Here is a 25,506-nt window from a genome sequence, read left to right on the forward strand (position 1 = left end):
TTAGTCATTCACGCACACAGAAGTCAGTGGGTTCTCAGTGCTGCTCAGAATACCCTAAATGTCCCTAGTCCATTCCTTCTCCACAATCCTAGACATCTTCTATTCTCTCCTCATGCCTTTCACACCTTTCCCCACCTTACCCGCAGTTGAGAATTCTGTTTCCTAGTTTACTAAGGCAAACAGACTTTCAGAGACTTATCCCTCCACATCTACGCACTTAACCAGTGGCTGCACCACATACTGTGCTTTCCTGCCACAGATAAACACATGAGCATTTGGAGAAGTCAAGCTTTCCACTTGTACACTAGCTTCCAACTCATCTCCCTTCCTCAAGGACTTGTTCCAACAATTCTGGACTCTTCTACATCATCAGTCTTTTACTACTGGCTCATTTCATCAACAAATAAGCCACCATCTTTTGTTATTTAATTTTTTTTTTCCTTTGAGACAGTGACTCACTCTATCACCCAGGCTGAAGTGCAGTGGCACAATCAGCTCACTGAGGCCTCAACCTCCTCAGGCTCACGTGATCCTCCCATCTCAGCCTCCCAAGTAGCTGGGACTACAGATGCATGCCACCACACCCTGATAATTTTTGTATTTTTGTAGAAATTTTTGTATTTTTTGTATTTTTTTTTTTTTTTTTTGCCATGTTGCCTAGGCTGGTCTTGAACTCCTGGATTCAAGCTATCCTCCCACCTAGGCCTCCGAAAGTGCTGGGATTACAAGCAAGAGCCACCGTGTCTGGCCAAGCCACTATCTTAAGAAGAAAAGATTACTTTTGTTACTAGCAACCATCCTCTTTCTCCAATCCTCTTGCAGTAAAAACTCCTCAAAAGTAGTTCTATTTGTCCCCACCACTCCACTACAACAAGGCCTGGCAAGATCACCAATGACATCGGCACTGTCCACACTGCCAAACACAATGGGCATTTCTCAGGCTGCCTCTTACCTTGACCTACAAGCAGCATTTGACACATCTGATCACCTCCTCCTTGCTTCGTTTTCTTCACTTGGCTTCTAAGGCACCATGTACTCTAGATACTCTTGATGTGGTGGCCACACCTTCTCATTCATCATGGCTACTACCTCCTCTTCTTCCAAAGCTCTTAATATTGCAGTGCCCCAGGGCTTACGCCATGGTCCTCTTTTCTTCTTTCATCTTCATTCTATCTAAAGGTGATCTCATCCAGTTTCAAAGTCTTAAACAGCACCTAATACCTTGAAGACTCCCATATTTTTATTTCCAGTAATGATGTCACTCAATTCCAGATTTGCATATCCAAGCACCCGCCATTTCTACTTGGATGTCTAACAGACATGGCAAGCCTAACATTCAATACTGTCATCAATACTGCAATTAGGATCTTTCCCATCAAACCTTCTCTACCTGCAATCTTTGCTACCTCAGTTCATGTCTTCTAGTTGTTCAGGCCAAAAAACTTGTCATTATTCTTAATTCTTCCCTTCCTCTCACTTGCCATATCTGCTCCATTGGAAAATCTTCCACCTTCAAAAGAGACAGGCAAAAAGTAATTGGGAAGAAAAGATAGCATGAGTGACAATAGCAACCAAGACCATGAGCATGATGTATGTGAAAGTCATCAAGAAACAGACGCCACTGGGACCAAAGGCCCCTATTTGGAAATAATAAATGTTTTCACAGGGAATAGGGAATAGGTTACATTCATATCATGAAGATAAAGTACCAAAGACAGACAAAAAAAAAAGCTGATGTGGCAACTTCCTTATCATGGAAAATTCCCCATGCACCCCCTCTTCCTGCCTCCTAAGGAAAACTTATATGAGAGGTATACATACCGCATTTTGGGAGGGAAAAGGGAAAAAGAGACAATGGATCCTTAAGAGAACAATTTTAAATTTCTCTATCATTTTGGGCCCCCAAATAAACATTCAGAAATTTATAGTCACATGGCTTTTGCTTAGAAGTACCTTTTTCTCTCTTGGGACCCTGCAAAGGCCCTCTCCATCACAACACTTACCCACACCATCACCCATGGGCCACCTCGGTCTCTGATGTGTAGTTTTCCATGCTAGATTTTATCACGTATTACTTTGTATTTTCTCTTGGCGGATTCCTTGTGGACACCGTCATCTTCTTAGGCCTCCTGTGTGGTGCATGTCATACACTGAAGATGCCGACCGAACCAACTCCATCAGGTCAAAAGTGTTTTGGAAACACTTTTTGGAAACACTCCACATGGAAAAAACCTGGTAGCCTACACCAAGTGATTATCTTTATAACCAGGCCCTACAGCTGTTTCCAAAGCAAGAATCCAGCATCTTAAAGCTATTTTAATCTGTTATTTACTCTTTACCTTATTCTGGTAACCTTATTTATCAAAGGTCAGGGCTTGAACTCTTTCATGGAAGTTATAATTGGATCCTTAACTATGATTGATTCTCAATGTTAAATTTAAAGGTATGTACAAAGAAATCTGTCGTTTGAAATAGTATGGTTCTAGAAATGTTGAAAATAGATTGAACTCATTTAATAATCTGGAAGTAATATTTTAAAAAGAAGTTTTCAAGACTTCTACTGAGACAGTCGAAGTAGTGTGTTAAGACCCCAAACTCTGATATCAGAAAGATACATTTCAAGCCTAATGTGACTCTGGGCAAGTGACTAAGTCTGCTTCCAAACCTATGGAATACGAGATAGATGTGGCTATAAAAAGAACAACCAAGAGGAGCCTTTGTGATGATGGAACTGTTCTGCATCTTGACTGTATTAGTGTCAAGATCCTGGTTATAATATTGTATTACAGTTTTTCAAGATGTTGGGGAAAACTATGAGTAAAGAGTACATAGTATCTTTTCCTTTTTTCTTTTTTTTTTTTTTTTTGAGATGGTGTCTCATTATTTTGCCCAGGCTGGTCTCAAACCCCTAAGCTCAAGTGTTCCAATTGCCTCAGCTTCCTGAATAGCTGGCTACAGGCGTGTGGTTCTACAGTATTTCTTACAGAAATAGAAACTGACAGGTAGGACATAATTTTAAAAAATCAAAACTTTATTTTCTAAACCCAGGTTAAGTTCTTGGAAATAATTAAAGCTCTTTCCAAATCGGACCAAATACTAAATATTCTCCATTTTGAAAGTTTTATTTCTTACAACTTACAATTGTGTGAACCTACAATTATGTCTACATAAAAAAATTCTAATTTGTATATGTTGGTTTAAATTTTACATTAATTCCAAAACTATCCTAGGCAATCACATATCTTCTCTAATTTTCTATGGGAGCAATAAACAGACTCCAAATTACCAAATTTTAAATTTAGTAATGATATAACCAGAAGGTGGCGCTGTTACCACATGGCTATACCACAGTAAGACACTTAAATATATCAAAAAATACAGATTTAATCAATCAAAATTGTAAATGCTAACCTCAAATCAGCAATATTCTTAATGTGTGTCTTGAGGTTTAAAACATACAGTTTACGTGAATCATTTAAAAAATAGACAACATACACAAATCCTGTATGGACTAACCCTTCTAAACATAGATCTGGTATTAAGCTGTGATATCTTTGCATTTTTGATACAAATATTTCTTGTCTTACCAACTGTTAACAGAGCTTTTGATAAAGGTACAAACACCACTTACAGAAAATTCCTGAACTGCAACTAGAAGTGAAAGAATTGCTAAGAAGGGGATCTCCTTTTTGTTAAAGCAAAAATGTTTATAACTTTCCCTTCTTATTTTGGGTTTAGGATAAAAACATAAAAAATACTTTTCAAAGGAAAAAAAATAAGTTGCATCAGTTAATAATTACCAAGACAAAGACAGCTTTTATCCAATTCCATTTTATATAACATAGAAAGTGAAGTTCCAAAACACAGATACTTGCCTCGACTAAGATATGGCAGAACTAGAGTTGAAGACAGGCCCCAGGATGCCTGGTCTAAGACAGCCATTATATTCAGACCAATGAGACACTAGGCAAAAAGAAACTTTTAATGCAAAAGGCAATACTTTTGCTTGAACCATGACTGTTAGCCTAATTGTACTAGTCAAACTAGTTTAGATCTTTTCAAAAATGGATAAAATGTGTGCAGGAGTAAGCTTTAAATAAAAATTATGTATCCATACAACACAGCCACTTATTTGGAGCAACATCAACAAGACCATGGCAGCAGTGGACAAACACGATGGTAACTATCAGGTGTCCAAGACCCAATGGGAAAGACAGAAACAATTTGGAATATCAGTCACTTTCAAGGAAGCAGGCTCCTGGACAAGTATGACTGAAATTGTTACCCAGGCTATTATCATCTCCCGTGGCTGGTGTGAACAAGAAACCATGGGTTACACGTGCAACAGCACATTTTTTTTTTTTTTTTTTTTTTGGAAAATTTTGAAAAAATCTTTTTTTTTTTTTTTTGAACTAGTCAAGTGCAGTAGTGTGAAGGGGGAAAAGAGTAGAACAAGGAGCTCATCAGAAATAATTCAAAGCTCTTCCTAAATAGAACCAAATAAATGTTCCCCTTTTTAAAGTGCTGAGCATGCTGCAACAAAGGGGTAACAAACATAAACGTATCCATGATGCACGGTCTAAGAGAACTACAGAAAATCTAACAGGCGAAACGCAGACACAACCCCAAGATCCTTGCATTCTAGGGCAAATGCGCCCCATCAATTTGTAGGAGCAGCATGTTAGAACACATACGTCAAGTACGTAAGCTGCTGTTTCCCAAGTCATTTGACTCAACAGAGATCTGAGGGGCTAAGATGAAGAAAGCATTTCACGCAACAAATGGCCTTCAGAAAAAGAGACTGAGGAAAAACAAGAATACCAAGTCAATGTGTTTTGGAGAGGAGGTGTGGAATCCCATAGGTTATTAGGAAGCAACCTGGTATATTTGGTTAATTACTCTAGCTACACCCTGGGCATAGATCCTAGTGATGCTCCCAAGTTCAGTGAGAAGCCGACAGTTGTAGCCTCCTTGCTAACATGCCCCATGGGCAGGCAAATCCTCCTCCTTTTGGGGGTCTCAATCTATCTCAGTTAGCACTGATGGTGGGGGCTTGGCCTAGCTGATCTTTAAGATGTCATTCAGCATTTGAGGAAAAAATAACAGATCAAGATGTTCACTTTGATACTTACCCTGCACAATGACAGGAATAGGGTAATCCAGGAGAGCCCCAACTGGACATGAAGAGGTGAACGGAGATACTGGTTCAAAGTCATTCCTGGCTGAATTTCAGAGGACAACGTGTGAACATATCAGGGAAAAGCAGCAGGATCTGACAAGGGTTTAGACACCACAAGCAAAAGATGGTATCTCAAATCTTGAAGGCAAGTTGCTTTAAGGAAAGAATATTCCATAATTTCAAAAGTATGATTTATGTAACAAAGCAAACAGGGATCCACTTTAATGTGTGAAGTTCACACATTCTACATTAATGCCTTGTCCTCACTCACTGGACAAGTACTGAAGCTTTACCTGTGCACCAAGCACTCACTAGGCCCTGTATGTGGTGTTCACTCAACAGACATGGGACATTTATCACCAGCAGGGAATGTTTCCAAGGAGCAGCCTCTAACACCTGACATAGTTTATGAGTGCATCTCAACTGCCCACCCGGAGATCAAGATGCTCTCTGCTCTCAGTCTTACATCAGGCCGTCTAAATAATCATGGAGCCCTGTAAACAGCCCAGATGATCCACACTATGCTCTGAGGCTAACATATTGTAATTTTGCTTTTGAGAACATGTTTTTTAATTAAGAAAAATGAGCAAGTTCATTCCCCTACCAAAAAAAAAAAAAAGGTTCCTTCTATGATTTCACATGAAGTGATGCCTTAAGAATTCAGTTCTGATGTTTCTTATTCTTGCAAAGATTACCCAATAATTACTGTCCTTAAATATATAAATTGAAGTCAATTAACCAAACACATCCCTAATCATTTTATTTACTTGTTCACACAAGAGCTGAATCAAACAAAATGAGAAATAAGTCAGAATAAACTCTGTGCAGTTTATTCTCAAGTCATTACAGTGTTCAACCAGTTTGACATATAAAGATAACAGACTTTAACAGTAAATGCTGGGAGGCACACATATATTCCCATTCTGAAAGAAGACATGTTACATATACAGAAAAAAAATGCAGCAAATATTAAGGTATTCAAAGTAATTTTTTTGAACTCAGATGTGACATATTTACCAGAAAAGTGTGTAAGTTTTAAAATAATTAAATAATTTCCATAGACTTATAAAAGAATTGAGATAAATATTAGGAGACCCTGACAATCACAAGAACATTTTCCTATGCTACTGAACAAGGACAGTTCTATTTAAAAATGTCCCAAAATAGAGCTAATATTTTACCACCATGAAATATATCAAATTGCAAATACCAAAATATGCTAAAATGAACATGCAGTGTGGAAGCTGTACCAAAATTAAACAGCATTAGGTTCTTAAATATTGCAAAGTGTCTATATCAGATTTCTCGGGTGTGTTTATGAAAAAGACACTTTCAAAAAAGCCATTATAGTGAATATATCAGCAGAAAAAGTGATAATTAAAATCTCTTTATCACTTTCAAATGTAGCTGCAAAAGAGAAAAAAATCTAACTTTAAAAAAATATTAGCTTATGAATAAAAAAGTTGAGTGGTATACTCTTTATGCATACAGATTTTTAAACCGATACTATAATTCTAATAGATCTTAACCTCTGGACCCCACTGCTGTAGTAGGAAACTTTTCTGTCTCAGACAAGAAGTCATCTTAGAAAATGAAAGAGAAATTTTCAGTGATATGTAAGAATTCAAAACAAAACAGTACAGTAAAATGGCAAAATATAAAAATAGCAGCATGTGAAATTCAAGACTGTTTTTTTAAAGCAAATGTTTAAGATGGAACCACAAAAACAGTACTCACGGGCCAGGCATGGTGGCTCACACCTGTAATCCCAGCACTTTGGGAGGCTGAGATGGGTGGATCACTTGAGGTCAGGAGTTCAAGACCAGCCTGGCCAACATGGTGAAACTCCATCTTTACTAAAATACAAAAATTAGCCGAGTGTGGTGGCATGTGCCTGTAATCCCAGCTACTGAGGAAGCTGAGGCAGGAGAACTGCTTGAAGCCAGGAGGCGGAGGTTGTAGTGAGCTGAGATCACGCCACTGCACTCCAGCCTGGGCAAAAGAACCAGACGCTGTCTCCAAAAAAAAAAAAAAAAAAAAAAAACAAAAAACCAGTATTTACTCAAACTGGTCTATAATTCAACACCAGAAATGAAGAATTCTTTAGAGAGGTGCTTATATCTAGATGCCCATGATTAAATGTATTCCCAAATTTGTTTTCTTTCAAACATACATATTGCACAGGTAGCAGAATACCAGCATTCTGGTATCTCTAACATAAAATGCTATCTTTTTAACACATTATTCTACTGAAAATTAATTTTATCTCAATGTTTAAAACCAGTCATGTAGGAGGACTTTTTAGCATATGAATCTCAAACCATTCCTAAACAAGATGAAAAAACACAGGCACTTGAATCTAGGTTATTAGTGACAAAAAGGAGAGGTCACAACAATTTCATGACTACGGGCAGTTACGTCTTTACATATAAACTTGAGGTCTTTCACCGATCCAAATATAGAAATAAGAACTATTTACAAAACTTTTATAAGAAAATCAGCTCTCCCAAAAATTTCCTACCAAATAATTTTTGCTGAATAAAGCACTAACTGCTCCAAGGCCTGATTAAACTTTTTCAAACAAACATCTAAAACAGAGTTGTTTGAATTCTAGTTTTTCCCTTTTCTCTACCCAAGTATAACCCACAACCCTTATGTTGGTCGAATAATATCCTCTATGCAAAATTTGCAACTCACCTCAAGATTCAGGGCATCAAAAATGTTTGTAATTTCAACATAGTCCACATTGCAGTATAAATGTTACAGCACCACAGACATCATGAGTTTAGGTATCTTGGTCTGGCAATATTTCATTTGGTAATAGTGACCAATAAGGATGTGTAAATAGTGAAAATTTGTAATCAGACGTCATAGTAGCATTTTTTAAATGACCAAAGTATTTAATCAGCATTTTTAATGTTTTAAGTTGTTAAACATTTAAACTGTCAAAATCACTAGGAAAAAATATTACACACACATGGTTACCACCCAAATGAGAACACACAATGCTTCAGACAGATGACACTGAGATATTTTGGATTTTTCCTTTTTCTTTCTTTTTAAAGAAATTATATTTAGTTTGGCCACTCCCTAGATTCTTGGTTTACCAGCTTATAAAGAATACACCTAAGAGGCAGTATAATATCCGCACTAAAAACCATTTCCCCCTTTATCGTCTTTGGCTAGAAGCCTCACGAAAGGAAACTGAGGAGGCAGAGGCAGGCAGGCTCCATGCACGTCTGCCTCACACGTCACTGACCGGGAGGCTCGCGTCATCCAAGTCTACTAGGTCACAATCTTTTTCCTGAGGGCCATTTTTACTTTGAGGTTTTAACAGAGCTTGTTCAGTCACTTTGGAAGCTGGTTCTCTTGGAGAGACAGTCTGGACCTTGAAGTTCCCTGGCTTGACCTTGGCAAGAGATTCGTAAAATCCTCGCTTCTCCATGGTAAAGCTTGAGACCAAAGAGTTGCTGCGAGAGGCTGTGGAATGTGAGGCGGTGGCGGCTGCGGTGGCGGGACGGAAAGCGTGTTTGGATTCTGAAGGACCGGGGGGATGCTCCTGCAAAAAAGAGTGGCAGTCAGACACAGTCCATCACTAATGACCAGGTTAGTCACTCAGTGTGAGACTTGATCCTCTGAAAAACAAACAAAACACACACACACACACACACACACACAGAGCACAAGCAGAGGCCATGCAGCATAAATGTGCAAGTTCTTTCCCAAAGCAATGCATTTTTAGAGGTGAGTTTAAAGCGATGATAGCCAAAAACCATTTCCACTAGGAAACCAGCTCCGTCACCAAAGCTGAATTTGGCAGCCTATGACACTTTGAAGATTCAGCCAACCTAAACTGAAATATAGTGTTCCAGCTGCAACTGAACTGTGTTTAAAAGAGAACCTCCCAGCTGTATCATTTTATTTAAGAGTATATTCTCAGTCAACACTAGGAATTATCCCACATATTTTAGAAAGCAAATATAGACTATGACAATGAAAGGCCATATTTCTTTAATAAGCATGAATCAACATCTTTCAAACATTATTTTGCTGATAAAACTTAGATTTTCCTTCCCTGAATTTCACTGCAACCAATAATAGCAGTTTTTTCATTTTTTATTTAATTTTACTTCTGAATAGGTAATATATTCATATGGCTTAATATTTTAAAGGTAACAAAGGGTACATATTTAATCATATTTTAAACTGTGATGAAATAATTATCAGTTGTAAATGTTAATTTCAATATGCTTCTAACTAGATCAAATCTGAAGATATCCTTATATATGGCCATTCTAAATACACTGCTATATACTTGCATTTTATATTCCTTTATACTAGTGGCTTTGAAAACAAAGTGCTACAAATTACCAAAACACTATAGAGTCCTATTAGATGGCTAAATTTCAGAGATTTTTAAATGCCATGCAAACTATAGTAATGTACAGTTTATCCAATGCATATGCATGCATTAGTTTGCATATATTATTAGAACAATGGTGCATTTCATAGGTGTTGTAGTATTTTAAAAATCTTAAAGTACATAAAATAAAGAAATTGAAACTCTTGCAGCAGTTCAGTATATTAATTTTTATACATTAATGTCTCTTTCTGTTAGTAAAGTTGTAGTTTTAATTTTTTCTTTTTATATATATATCCAATCTGATGACTATAGTGAAATAGTTTGCGTTAGTATTGACAAAATCAGTCACAATAACTGCAAAAGGCAGTTTGGTTAACTCAACTTTCTATGATCAGTTGTAAGTAGTGAGTAAGTCTGGGCCCTCCACTAAGAAGGCACGTTTGCGTGAGAGCCCACATACGTGCTGCATTCACCAGTTCTTGATGTATACCTCTGTATACAAGGGTTCGACAGCCTTCTGGCCTGCCGCATCTGGAACACAGTGCAAAGCTAAGATTAGAGTTAACCTATACTGGGTAGAGGGAGGAAAAGAGAAAGTTCTGCTGACAGTCATAGCTAGATAGTCTAATTTGCCCCCACCACAAAGCACAAAACACAAACATCCTTCTCCAACTTTTCCTCTTCCCAACAGACACTGTCCAACTTTTCCTCTTCCCAACAGACACTGTTTTTGCAGAGAGTCTCATACTTGACTGCTGAAAAAGTCACATAAAATACAGGCAGTTACAAAATGAACATCTATGAAAATGACTTCTTGGGTATTTCAAAAAGGATATAAACAGAATGACTTAACAATTAAGAAATCAGAAACATTAATTTCTATTTATCTGTAGTTACTACTACCAGAAAATAAAAGGCAGTATTATAATAGTATCAGAAAAAAATATTAAAAGTATAAGTATCTAGCATATATATCATAGTAAATCTAGATAATAAAGGCTATCATGCTACATACGAGACTATTTTCTACAGATGGCGGTGTTACATTTTAAGATACTTTGAATTTTCAGATCTGAGATCACTGGCCAAAGTATTCCAAAGCCAAATCTAATTCTTATGTACTTGAACATAAAAATTTTTACGAAATATTTCTGAGTAGAACGTGTATTTGTATTTCAATTTTATTATCCTACTACCACAGAGATAGTTATGGTAGTTTTCAGAAGCAGACTTTTCAGACAGATTTTAAAATGAGAATGAAAACATGAACTGGAAACACTGGGAGCACTGAACTGCATTTAAGGTCCCAGCTGCTCAGAGATCTTATGGCATGGTGAAGCCAAAGCTAAAAAACAAAACCAAAAAACCTCAACTGAAATCAGAGGAAGTAAAGTGGAAATCAAGAAGTTCACAAAACTGTGTAATGCTACAACTAAAAGTCTTAATGATCAGGCCATACACCATACTAAGCATCTGTCAAATTACGCCAAATCTAGAGCTACTGACAAGTAAGAACTCCTAAGACAAAGCAAGGAAATGTTCATTCTTTAGTTGCCCTGCTTGTGCATTTAACACAATACAATTCACAGAAAGTTATGTATATGTAACACTACAAGGAAGCATTAAATTAGAAATGCATTATTTTTTGGAAGTCCAATTGGTATAAAAGTCAACATGCAAATAAATCTCAATAAAGAAAGAAACCAGATGGATTGGGAGGAAGGAAAACAATTCAACAGGATGGGGGGACCCAAGGGAGTATCACCCGAGAGAGCAGGAAACCTACAGAAGATGCAGATCTGCCGGGCCCCCGCTGTGCTACAATAGCGCCAGAGACTGCTTTAATCCAGCTGTGCATCTCTTCAGGGCTATCAGCCTAAAGGAAAACAGAACTCATTCAGTCAACTTTTCCTCAAAATCAGCTTCTACTTTTATAAAGCCAATGTGTTTATTTTGATAATTTAAATACTATTATCAACAAAATCACTCTAAGGCAATTGTTTTCAAAAAAAAACTGAGAAATCGTTTTTTAAAAACAGGTTTTGCTAGGTCTTACTTCACAGAGACATAAATTGAGCACTTCATTGTCAAGATCAGACCCATCAAAAGGTGTCAATGAATATCTCCAGAGAGAAAACAAGAGGAGGAAGTCAAAGAAAACCCTTCTTATTTCACTCTACCACTAGACCACCTGAATCTGCTACAAGATTTATGTAGTTGCATAATTTTTTTAAATTCTGACATTATTTTACATATTATTTTTCTGGAAATAATTTCTAGTAGTACCCTAAATCCTACAACAAGTATTGACAGATAAGTCTGGCTTTCAATGTGAATTTTAAATCTTACTACGAAATTAAATCCAATTAAATAAGGCCCCAAAGGGGGTTACAGAGATACTGCCTCTTGCTTCTATATTCTAGAATCTGTTATACTTCTAGAATCTAGAAATATGAAAAAATTTACAATATGAGATATTTTTTAATAAGTAATATTAACAAAAACTTAAAAACAGGCAAAAGTAGAGTATATTTCATTCAGTACTAATGGAAATACAAGTCTAGAAATTAATTTGACAAAATAGAAAGGGTCACACTCTGATAGTTCCTCTCAATTAGAAACTTACCCTAAAGAAATCAGGTAAAGTAATGCACAAAGATATATTTCATCAGATCATTTATTGCAGTAAATGTATAAAAACTATGCACATAAACGTTCAGCAACACAGTAATACAGAAACAATTTACTAGTGGAACATCAATACAATGGAGTATGATGCAGTTCTAAAAGGTCTTCAGATAATTTTTAATGACATGGAAAAAAATAACAATGTATGAAACAAACAGAATATAACCCTATATTTAGTATGACCTCACCTATTATAAAAATATATACCTGAAGGGAGTAAAAACATAAAAATGGTTGCCTCAATGTGGAATTGACTGTTTTATAAACCACATCTTTCTATATTTTCCTAGTTTTCTGGAAAAAGCATATTTAACTTCTTTAATAAAACAAAAACAAATCATCCTTTTTTTTTTTTTTTTTTTTTGTTTAGAGACAGGGTCTCACTCTGTCACCCAGACTGGAGTGCAGTAACACGAGCTCAGCTCACACCAACCTCTGCCTCCTGGGTTCAAGTGATTCTAGTGCCTCAGCCTCCCAAGTAGCTGGGCTAACAGGCCTGCATCACCATGCCTGGCTAATTTTTGTATTTTTAGTAGAGATGGGTTTTTGCCATGTTGCCCAGGCTGGTCTTGAACTCCTGGACTCAAGTGATGTGCCTGCCTTGGCCTCTCAAATGCTGGGATTACAGGTGTGAGCCACCACACCAGCCTAAATCTTTATAAAAATTTTCTTTGTAAATAATTCAATGAGGTACGCAAAAAGTACAATTTAAACTTAAATACAGGATGCCAACTATCAGTGAAACCATATAGATCTACTCTCTACTTTTACTACGGGTATTTTTTTATAAGGTTACCAAAAAATAACAGAAAAATCAAAATTCTAAAATATGTGCAAAAGTAATCTGACTTGAAGGTACACACTTAACATCTAAATTAAAAGCATTTCCCTTTCTCCAAATACTTAGTTCTAGGTTCACTAACTAGTTCATAACAAAGAATATTCCCACTTCCTGAACATATAACTCTACCAATAACTCTATATATACCATCCTTCTATTAAGCTGGTGAATTACAGTTGTCATATTTTTTAAACCTCAAGAGCAACAAGCTTATTTATGTTTATTTCACCTCTAAAATTATTAATTTCTTGTTAGGAGGATCTATAATTGCCAAGTAAGTATATTACCTGCACATAGAAAGTTCGAGACGTTGTTACAATTTCAAAGAGGTTGTCCCTCATCATTATGTCACTGTATGAAAAAAAAAAATCCAATTATACTTAAATAACAGTTGTTTGACAATTTCTCTTTGTTTACCTAGTACCCAGTATGTGTCAATAAATAAATAAAGAGGTAAAGCACTGATTTGACAAGCCGAAATTACTTTTTCCCATTTATTTTCATACAAGATTTTACATATTTTATGTAGTTTTGCTTTTAGAAAAAGTTCATAATGCAACTTTTAAAGTTCAGAGTTTTTAGTAGTTTGGTGAAACACTGTCACAGCTAAAACATTTTCTTGTGTTGTATGCTCTATTCTGCATCTTTTAAACATTAGAATTTTTAATACATCAATTTGTCAAATCTGATGGCCCAACCATAAGTTGTTCACATTAAATTTCTTCCTTTCCATTAATAAGCTGTTTCTGTATTTTTAGATTTCAAAGAAACAAATAAAGGATTGTTTCCTAATTTTTAGTTTTCAAATGAACAAAATATTTCAATCTGAGGGTTTTGAAAATTCTAGCGTATCTCAACTATAAAGAATTAAATATAATCTTTAATCTGAGGGTTTTGAAAATTCTAGCATATCTCAGCTATAAAAAGTTAAACCATAATTACAATTTATATGGAAAAATGTAATCTGTAAGTATATTACTCAAACTAAGGCACTGTTCTGTGTTCATAAGTTGTACCAGGCATCAAGTCAGAGCTGTTCCTTACCTTTGCTTACATTCCTGGACTTTATGAACCTCTTTAAGTGGAATAACACGAAGAGGTTCCTTTTCCTGGCAAAAAAAAAAAAAAAGCAAACAGATACATGACGTTCATTCTTAAAAACCTTCCAAAGGTTAGCTGTCTTATTTGAAGACCCATGTGAAAATCATACTTCTTTTCTGAAGCACATCTCAGAAATAAATCTACCTTCTTAAGCCATCCAGCATCTGAACAGCTCAAACACTACAGTCTCATATACACCGTTGTTTGAAACAATAAAAACTGCATATGACACTTATTTATATTATTTCTGGCCTTAAAGACAGTATAGCTTATTAAAAGCTACTAGCCATCAGACTGCTCCCAATGGACGCACTTACCAGTATGCGCAGCACCTTCTTTTCTGGAATGTCACTTTGATATACAAGTCAGCAGAGCAAGTGCACATACAGCTTCTTTCACTTAATTTTGTCATTTTACAAATATCACTTCTATAAATACACACACACACACACACAACTGTACATTTACTAAGTACTGAGACATCTGCTAGGTTTTAAATGTTTTATCTCACACTTTCTACAACCCTACAACACATGTACTATTTATTCATGTGCTGAAACTGCAGATTAGACATGTTAAGTATCGCACCCAAGGTTACAAAGTAGATATAAGATACAAATATAAAATAAAACTGGTTCCTAATAGCATATTTCTAGTATACATTCCATAAAATATAATATACATTTCATTGACTATGACAGCATGAGAGTAAGACATACCATTACTTTATGCAGCACCAAAAATAAAACTAAACCATGATGGAGTGCTTTTTTTATTTGAGACACAGAGTTTCGCTCTTGTTGCCCAGGCTGGAGTGCAATGGCGTGATCTCAGCTCACTGCAACCTCCCCCTCCAGGGTTCAAGTGAATTCTCCCGTCTCAGTCTCCAGAGTACCTGGGATTACAGGTGCCCACCACCATGCCCAGCTAATTTTTGTATTTTTAGTAGAGACAGGGTTTCACTATGTTGGCCAGGCTGGTCTTAAACTCATGATCTCTGTTGATCCGCCCACCTTGGCCTCCCAAAGTGCTGGGATTACAGGTATGAGTCATTACACCCAGCCTGGAGTGTTTTTTTTAAAAAAAAAAAAAAAAAAAAATCACAGATCTTTTTAAAAAGTTTCACAAAATAGAATAATTTCACACTATAAAAGACTTAGAAACACAGTACCAATAATTTCTACATAAACTACACCTTGTTTTCTAAACTGTTAATATTTTACATTTGCTTTATAACTGTCTGTTTATATATATATGTATATGTATATGTGTGTGTGTGTGTGTGTGTGTGTATAGATTCCTGAAATGCCTGAAGGTAAGTTGCAAATATGATGTACCTTTACTACTAAATACTTCAGTGTGTATTTCCTAAAACATGGATGTGCTCTTGCATAACCACAGTGCAATTATGAAAACTGGAAACTCAACACTGATGCAACACTATTATCTACAGACCATCTTCAGCTTTCACTAACTGCCCTACTCATATTCTTTACAGCACAAGGACAACTATTTTCTGATCCAGAGTTTAATTAATCCAGGGTCGTATCTTGTATGCGGCTGTCATGTCTCCTTTAACTGTGGAATAGTTCTTCAATCGTTTTTCAGAGTTTTAAAAAGACCAGGCCAGTTATTTTTGTAGAACGCCTCCCAATTTGAGTTTGTCTGATATTTGCTGAAATTCAGGTTATACATTTTTGACAGGAAGCCATAGGCATGACACTGTTCTTCTCAGTGGACCACTATTAGGAGGTACACACCTGATGGTGGCTTGTCCTGTCACCAGTGTGTTAACTCTGATCTCTCACTTAAGGACATGTTTGCCAGTAACTGTAAAATTACTTTTCCCTTTGTCATTGTTAAGTATTTTGTGGGGAGATACCTGGAACCGATGTAATGCCGGGATTCTCATCGTAATTTTGCCACTAGTTTTATCAAACACTGAAGCCTCTTGCCTGAAACCATTACTAGTGGTTGTCAAATGGTTATTTATTCTAACCCATCAATCCATCTACATATATTAAGACAGAATTTTATTCTAAGGAAATATTTTTCCTTCTCCATTTATTTATTCATGACTCATCTTATTCTATGGGTTATAATCCATTACTATCATTATTTATTTTGTTGTTTAAATTGTCTGCATTTTGGTCAGGCCCTTGAAGGTAATTTCTGTGTCCTTTTGACATGTTCCATTCATTCTCTGAGGCACTTCCTCATTTTCTGGCACAATTTCATTTTCTAACCTCAGGTGGTACTTTATCTGCCCTAACTCTGAAATCGGTTATACCGCCAAGGGTTCCTGATTCCTCTTGTTTACAGAATGGCATTTACAGTTGCCTTTGGATAGGGTGGGTAGGGATTTGCCAATCTCTTCACTCAGCCACAACCTTCTCATGATAGATGAGAATATTTCAGTGCAGTTTTAATTATCAGTGATGCTGAATTTTTAAAATATTTTAAGACCCATTTTAATTTTTTTAAATTGAATATTCATGTCTTTTGTTCATTTGCCTTCCAGATACTTTCCTATCCATTTTCTTTTTTAAACTTTGAAACGATCATGAATTTATACAAGGACTGAAAATACAGCACAAAGAACTGATTTTCCTGAACCATTTCAGAGTGAGTTGCTGACCTGTCCCACACTACCCCTGAATACTTTTCCTATAAAGACATCTCTTAAATAATCGTAACATAATCATCAGAATCAGAAAACTGTGCCCAAAACGTCTTTTATTAGAGCAAAAGAATTCTGTTCAGAAGCACAAACACCATCTGCTTATCAAATATTTTCTTTTCCTCAGTCTGGAACAGCTCCTCATTATTTTCTTGACTTTCATAATCTTGACTCTATTGAAGAGTGGAAGGAATTATTTTGGAGAATGGCCCTCATTTGGGTATGCCTCATGATGAGATTCAGAGTATACACATTGGGCAGGAGAATCACCGTACCGAAGCGATGTTGTCTTCTTAACGCTACCCTGTCAGGTGGTAAGTTATTTCAATTTATCTCATTAACAATGACATTCATTTTAATCATCTGACCAACCGGAGTAAAGTGGTATCTGCCAGGTTTCTTGGCTGTAATGTTACTTTATCCCCTTGCACAATACTTAATACCTATTTTAGTAGATAGGTACTTTGAAACTATGTAAATATTTCATTCCTGATCATACATATAGATATACATCCATTCACCAAAAACTACTGTTTCTCTGACAAGAAACTTGGCTTCTATTATCCTTAATATATTTCCTTATTTTATCAATCAGTGTGTATGAGGCCATTCTCCCATCTCTGCCACCACCCCTTCCCCTTGTGGATGCCCTTCTCTCCCTACTCCACGTGGGGCTAACCCCCTAAGAAGACAGTCTCCTTATCCTGCGTGGGCTCTGACACCACACAAGGCTACACTGGTTCCTCTTGGATGCCTATGTTGCTTTGCCTCACCTAATAAAATGGGGTCTTAATTGTTTGGGATTGATGGAAGGAAAAGAGGGCAAAGAAGGTGAGGAAAAATCCTCTCATTTCTTAAGATTTTTTGTTGAGTTTCATTTCTAATATATGTTGCAAATATGTTCACCAGTTTTTCAGTTGTGCAATTCAGTCTTTTATACTTGTTTTTAAAACTTTTAAATGATCTTTTAGAGATACACACTGCGATATTTACAGATGAAATGTGAGATATCTAGGATTTGCCTCAAAATATGAAGCAGGAAGTGGCTGGTAAAACAGAAACAAGACGAGCTGAGCCATGTGTTAACAATTACGACATCTAGGTGATGGGTACATGCAGGTTCCATATATTATTTCTGTCTACTAAAAGTGTACGTTTATACTTTCCCATGATGAAAAGGTTTTATAAACGAGCCCATTTATATTTTAAACATTTTTATCATATATCATTCTTAAGCATATATAAAAGAGAAAAATATAACAAGATATACTGGTAACAATTTTTGTTTTTTGTTGTTGTTGTTTTTTGAGATGGAGTTTTGCTCTTATCCAGGTTGGAGTGCAATGGCGCAATCTCGGCTCACTGTAACCTCTGCCTCCTGGGTTCTAGAGGGTCTCCTGCCTCTGTCTCCTGAGTAGCTGGGATTACAGGCATGTGCCATCATGCACAGCTAATTTTTTGTATTTTTAGTAGAGATGGGGTTTCTCCATGTTGGTCAGGCTAGTCTCAAACTCCTGACTTCAGGTGATCCGCCCACCTCAGCCTCCCAAAGTGCTGGAATTATAGGCAACAGCCAACGCCCCAGGCCTGATTACAGTTTTTTAAGATTTCACATCCAGATTCCAGATCTTCCAAATCACTTTTTGACTTGGAGCCACCAATGTCCAAGTTTTTCACTCCAAGCCATTCTTTATGCCAAAAAGTGTTGGTGATGCAGCATTTAAGAATGTTTCATGATATCCCTGAGATTTTCTCTGAAGCTGCCAACACTGTTTTCTGCACATGCTGATGCTGGTGTCTTCTGGATTTTACCCAAAGGGTAGCATGTGTAGCCTGGCTGCCCCTCACCCTTAGCAACTCTAAGAAATATCCCTAAGATTTCAGAAATGTTAAAACTGGGGGAGGGGAAGCTGAGACAAGAACTACTACAGAAATATTTACTAAGTTTTGAAAACCTGTACGCTGGGCATTATTCTGTGGAATTTAAGAAAAAGAACAAAGAACTACCATGGGAGATAAGATTATACTCTGTAAAATTAGGAAAATGTAAGTATAGTTATAATTACTGGCCTTTAAAGGTTTTCAGCTTTATCTGCAATTTCTAAATACTGAAAATATTCCTAATTATTAAAACTACTGTTGATGATGGGGGCACATGTCAATTTCCCCACCAAAACTGAACTTCTGGAGGCCAAAGAACTTTGCTAATTATTCTCTTTTATTTCCAGTTCCCAGAACAGTGCGCCAGATTCATGGAGAGCTCAATGAATGTCTGTTGCATGAATGACTCTTCCCAGGAGTATTGGCATTAAACAAAATCAATGAGTCAACCTGCTGACCAAGCACAACTGTAGCCTTCTGAGACAACAAGGCAGGTACTTTCTAAACCAAGTAACTACTACTTCCAGTTGAAGCTCTTAAGCTTTGAAAAAGCCACACGCTAAAATGCCTCTTCTTGCTGTGCTATGCCATTTATATTCATTCAAAGACACTTACTGATTGTCTACCAAGTGCCAGGCCCTGTGATCATAAAAGACTACAAGTCTTTACCCTCAGGAAGCTCATTTAATTTAGTAGCAAAGACAAGTATGCACGTGACTGCAAAACCCTGAGAAGAGTATTATGATACAGGTATGCATAGGGTACCACAGGACATATAAAGAGAAAACACTTAACCCAGAGTCTAAAAGCTTCCCAGAAGGAGCTGACTCCTGAGGTCAATCTTAAACTATTCCCTTCCTATACACTAGTGCCCTGCTGGCCAATACAGTGGCCATTATGTATAATGATGTGAATTTAAATTAATTAAAATGAAATAAAGTCAGTTCCTCAGTCACACTAGCCACATTTCCAGCACTCAACAGCTACATGTAGGTAGTGCCATTGGAAAATACATATACGAAACATTTCCATTCGTGCACAAAGTTCTAATGGACAATGCTGTTCTGGTGACTTCATTCAAATAAAGTATAAAGTTCCCTTCTCAAAGATCCCATACAGAAAGAAGATGTAGGATAGACATTTATAGTACAGAATTGCATTCAATTTATCCAATAAGCTATTTCAGGACTCAGTTCACCCAACGATATTTTAAATAAAGATACTACTCACACAAGGCAAAGAGGGAATTTCAATCTCTGATTCTACCTTCAGGGAGGACAAAAACATCTTATGTGAAGTGATTTATGAGTCAATCTGAACTAGGTAAAGAAAATGTTAAGAAAAAGCAGAAATACAGAGTCTTAAATGTTGACTTTACAAACAGAATTCTTTACACCAGCTCCTCTGATGCCCCTTTAGAGAAAATTTACAGACTAGGGGATTCTGAGATCTTCAGATCTTTCAAGGTGGAATGCTGCTTTGAAGATAGGATCTTTTTACTTAACCACAAATTTAAGAAAAATATCATTAACCAAAAGCATCACAACCAAATAAACTGTATGTATCTCTAAAAACTAGTTATTCTAAAACTAGAGAACAGTACAAGAAATTATAATCACTACAATGCAACACTTTTCAAACATTTTTATGGCAACATTTATGATGTAACAACATACCAGTTCAGATTTGAAGTAGCCTATTGTGTTTTCATCCAACTGAAAATATCTTCTCTTCCAGTTTTTCATCTACCAGAGATGAACACAGACATAAGACTTCTGTTTCTAAGAATGCCAAATGTTAGTCACCACTTAATTACCCCGATATGAACCCACAATCAGACATGCCAAGCACCGAAAAATCTCATTACCTCCCTTAGAGATGCGATAAATTAAATCTTATCCCTCTCTAGCTACCCAGGCTTTGAATTCCTAATTCAATTTTTGGTACCTGGCTTTCATCTTTTATTGTATGATTTAATGGTATTATTTCGTATTTTTGATGCTGAAACAGTTTTAATATTTTAAAGCACTTCCCCTTCCTCCTACTCCCTGCCTCCTTCTGCCCCATGTAAAGAGCAAACACAGGAAATGTTATTAAACCACATTCGGTTTCTCTATCTGTAAAAATGCATGAATTCTTCCACAAGTACTTTTTAGTAAAGCAGTAAATATTTAATAAAGTAAACCTATTTTGTACAAATATTTTTTTGTCAATAAAATACAGTTTTTGCAAAAGCACTTAAATATCTCTGACTGGTATTTTGGACTTAAGAGTGAAACAAAAAGGAACCATCGGACTGTCTGTACATACAACCGAGCATCACAGCCTGATGAGAATTCTGACTCTACCAGCAGACATTCTACAGTAAGAAACCCCTGCCCTCACCGCCATTTTCCTCAGCCTAAAGGAGGTCAAACAGGGGGTCAAAGAACATTCCTCTGGCTGCCCTAAAAAAATTAGAGTTGCCAAAAACTGATGAGAAGTCAAACAGAACAACCAAAATAATTTTAAGTATTTATTTACTCTCAGACTTCTAAAAAACTTTCAAACTTTAAAGTTTATTTTCTTATGAAATTCTAAAGATTTAGTTCACACAGAAAGAATGGCTTAGATAGCAAGGTTATGTTGCAACCTCAGAAATACTGGTAAATTTACTTGCTCTTGCAAAAAAATTCATCATGGAACTGATTTTGTGGGAATACCTGGGCTAACCCATAACAGCTTTTACCGAGTACCAGGTGCTATGCAAAGGGAAACACACCCCTCTTATTTACATCTCTTAAAAAGCAAAACCCTAGATGGTAGGTTTTATATGATATTCCTTAAAACAGAAACTGAGGGTCTCAGAGGTTAAGTAAGTAGCCCAAGGTCAGAGAGCTTACCACTGAGGTCAGCCCAATGCCTAATCAAGGAAGGGACCCTACCACCCCCGACTCCTTTTCCTGCCCCTGGCCTGCCATCTCCCCACTACAGCTCTCTTTCCCTGACCCACTCCTGAGGATGAGTGGAGATCAACAGAAAAACCTTCTAGAATATTAAGCTGTTAAGAAAGCTCATTTCAACTGAAAGTCAATGGTAATAGGCATTAACTTTCCTGGTCCCCTGCAAACCAAGCAAATAATAGCATTGAGTTTTAAGCACAGAATAACCCCTATTTTATCTCCTGACTCTCCTCAGCATGCTGGTCTCTCACTTTGGGTCTTTCATAAAATAAAGCAAACAATTTGCCTGTTAATTTGAGTTTGCTAGAACATAATCCTTTTTCGTTATTTCATATATTTTGTTAGGCTACTCACCACTGCTCCTTGTTTTACACAATATCCAGCTTTGATAACTGCACTGTCCGGAGGTGGCTTAGGAGTAAAGTAAGGAAGATGGCTTTGTGACCGTTTCAGATTATTTCTGTCAATACTTTCACCACATTCATTTACTTCTTCTTTCTAAAACGAAGCAAAATAAATAAATAATTTTCTTGCTTCAAATAATTTTTTAGTTTCAAAGCATACTTTTATTTCATGTTATCCCAGTGGAAAATCTAAAATCCATCTTAGATTAGTTAGAAACAGATTTCTGAAGGGTTTTCTAATTAATCTGGGATACTTAATCACAATTTTCTTGTCACTGGTTAAAGCACAAATTTCCATTCCTCTTCTGCACCAGTCCTGCCACCAGTGCTCTTTTTGGGAGAAAGGGTTAACTTTTTATTTTGAAATAATTATACAGATTCACCAGAAGCTGCCCCCAAAAAGTACAACAGGTCCTACGCACCCTTTCACTAGTTTCCCCTCAGAGGGAAACTGCATAACATCAAAACCAAGAAACTGACATTAATACAACACACAAACTTTATTCAGAGTCCACCAGTCTGACATACATTCATTTGTCTATGTGTCTATACAGTTCTATGCAGTTTTATCACATATGTAGATCTTAACTACCACCACATTTCAGACCCAAGACTGGTCATCACCCCAAGGCTCCCTTGTGTAGCTTTAGAGCTCCTGCCCCCAAATCCCTGGGCAACCACTAATCTGTTCCCCAAGACTGTAACTTTGACAAATTGAAAACATAATGTAAATGGAAGCACACAGGAGGTTATCTTTTGAGATTATCTTTTTCCACTCAGTATAATTCTCTAGAGATTCGCCCAGGCTGTTCCTTCTATCTAGAGTTCATTCCTTGTTACTGCTGTATTCCATGGAATGGATGGATGAACAACTGCTTAACTGTTCACCCATTAAAGGACATTTGAGTTGTTTCCCGCTTTTAGCTATTAGGAAAAAAGCTGCTATCAACATTCATGCCTAAGTTTGTGGGTGAACATAATTATCTACGATAAACACCTAGGCCTGCAAATGTTGGGTTGTATAGTAATCACAAGCTTACTTTTATTTAAGAAAAGAAAAAAAATAACCTCCAAAGTGTTTTTCTGAGTGGCTATACTATTTTTCTTTTTCTTCTTCTTTTTTTTTTTTTTTTTGAGACAGAGTCTCCCTCTGTCCCCAGGCGCCAGGCTGGAGTGCAGTGGCACAATCTCGGCTCACTGTAACCTCCGCCTCCCGGATTCAAGGAATTCTCCTGCCTCAGCCTCCCGAGTAGCTGGGACTACAGACGTGTGCCACCACACCCAGCTAATTTTTCTGTTTTTAGTAGAGACGGGGTTTCACCATGTTGGCCAGAATGGTCTTGATCTCTTGACCTCATCATCCGCCTGCCTTGGCCTCCCAAAGTGCTGGGATTACAGGCGTGAACCACCGCGCCCGGCCTTATACTATTTTTCATTCCCACCAGCAACACCTGAGAGATCATGTTTCTCCTCATCCCTGGCAGCATTGCATTATCATTAACTTTTATTTTAGCCATTCTGACAAGTGTGCAGCAATATCTCATCATGTTCTTAATTTGTATTCCCTACTAGATAATGATGGTGAACATCTTTTCATGTGCTTGCTTATCATCTGTTTATTTTTTATATTTTGATGAAATATCTGTTCATGAATTTTCTAATTGGATTTCTTGGGCTTTTTACTGTCGGGTTCTGAGTTCTTCACATGCTCTTTATATGTTCTAGATATAAGTCCTCTGTTGGACATGTGGTTTGCAAATATTTTCTCCCAGTTTGTAGCTCTTCTTTTCAACCTCTTAAGAAGGGTTTTCACAGAGCAAATATTTTTTATTTTGATGAGGTCCAATTTACCTATTTTTGCTTTACAGATTGTGCTTTTGATTTATCACAACTCTGCCTAGTCATAGAGCAAGATTTTCTCCTATGCTCTTTTCTAAAAGTGCTGTAGTTATACATTTTACAAGTCAGTCCAATGTTTTTTAAAAAAAAAATTGGCTGGGCATGGTGGCTCACGCCTGTAATCCCAGCACTTTGGGAGGCTGAAGCAAGCAGATCATCACTTGAGGTCAGGAGTTCAAGACTAGCCTGGCCAATATGATGAAACCCCATCTCTACTAAAAATACAAAAATCAGAGCCAGGCATGGTGGCACACACCTGTAATCCCAGCTACTCAGGAGGCTGAGGCAGGAAAAACACCTGAACCCAAGAGGTGGAGGCTGCAGTGACCAAAATCACACCACTGCACTCCAGCCTGGGTGACAGAGTAAAACTCTGTCTCAAAAAAACAAAATAAAAATAAAAATAAACTATACCCAGGTTTTCATGTTCCTCAATGCACTGGTTCCCTGTCTGTTTATTGATTGATTTTTTTTTTTTTGAGACATAGTCTCACTTTGTCACCCTGGCTGGAGTGCAATGGTGCGATTTCGGCTCACTTGCAACCTCCACCTCCTGGGTTCAAGCGATTCCCATTCCTCAGCCACCCAAATAGTTGGGATTACAGGCATGCACCACCACACCCAGGTAATTTTTGTATTTTTTAGTAGAGACAGAGTATCATCATGTTGGCCAGCCTGGTCTCAAACGCCTGACCTAAATGATCTGCCTGCCTCAGCCTCCCAAAGTGTTGGGATAACATGTGTGAGCCAATGTGCCCAGCCAGTTCCCTATTTATAATATCTGACAATCTAGAATCCCACAAATAAGCCCAAAGTATATTTCTAGAATTTCTAAATATCCTGAGAAAATCTAAGTCCTAAGAGTCACACATATCTTGAGGAACTTTCAACCCTTTCTAGGTTTAGACAGGTCGACACTAATTATATACTTAACTTTTTAATCCTAGCACTTAACTCACTGCTTATCCAATACTGAATAAATTAATGTAAATGAGATTTAGTGTTCTTTCATTACTATACTGCCTAAATGCTTTTACGATACTATTTTGTAATGTTTAAAACTATACTACAAAATAAATGACGCAATAAAATTCTATGAGATTTTTTTAATTACACCCCCCACAAAATCCTAGAACCTACTGAAAGATGTATACCAAATTTACAATGCAACAAAATCTTAACTCTAAGCAAAATTAAAACAGCCACAGATACAAACTAATACAATATCTTAACACAACTACAGGAAAATCGTCTTACCCCTTATGTCAGCATACTTCATAATACAAGTGAAAGAAGCTACATAGTAACCAGTAGGTTAACAGTTTGAAATCATTACTTTTGGAAAAAGTAAATACACAATCCTAGCTTATTTTTTTATCCAACTTTGGTGAAAAATGTACACTCCTATGACAGCAGGAATTTTTGTTCACTAACATAGCCTTTGTCAAGCATTAAGAAAGCACTCAATGGTTAATTAATTAATTAATGTTGTAAGATTTCTAATCCCACTAATCACCTCCCCTAGCAA

At 36.8% G+C, this 25,506-nt stretch overlaps 1 protein-coding gene across 4 annotated transcripts in view; it reads right to left on the reverse strand.

Annotated features, from left to right (window-relative positions):
* Positions 1-5,993: 5,993 nt before the first annotated feature.
* The window catches only part of PLEKHA1 (pleckstrin homology domain containing A1), a 59,020-nt gene continuing 39,507 nt past the window's right edge, over positions 5,994-25,506 (reverse strand). For 2 of the 4 annotated variants that reach the window (XM_021674623.2, XM_064373775.1), the window contains 6 exons: positions 22,030-22,173; positions 20,410-20,478; positions 14,116-14,180; positions 13,359-13,422; positions 11,329-11,418; positions 5,994-8,738 (listed from right to left, as the gene is read on the reverse strand). In XM_021674623.2, the coding sequence (XP_021530298.2) occupies positions 8,424-8,738; positions 11,329-11,418; positions 13,359-13,422; positions 14,116-14,180; positions 20,410-20,478; positions 22,030-22,173 (747 nt within the window). In that variant the 3' untranslated portion in view covers positions 5,994-8,423. Of the gene's footprint in view, positions 8,739-10,002; positions 10,074-11,328; positions 11,419-13,358; positions 13,423-14,115; positions 14,181-20,409; positions 20,479-22,029; positions 22,174-25,506 lie in introns of all 4 variants that reach the window. The other 2 variants (XM_064373774.1, XM_064373773.1) reach the window with 2 other exon arrangements.

The sequence above is a fragment of the Aotus nancymaae genome, unplaced genomic scaffold (genome assembly GCF_030222135.1).
Source record: "Aotus nancymaae isolate 86718 unplaced genomic scaffold, 86718_ANA_hifiasm-v0.15.2.pri h1tg000010l, whole genome shotgun sequence".
NCBI lineage: Eukaryota > Metazoa > Chordata > Mammalia > Primates > Aotidae > Aotus > Aotus nancymaae.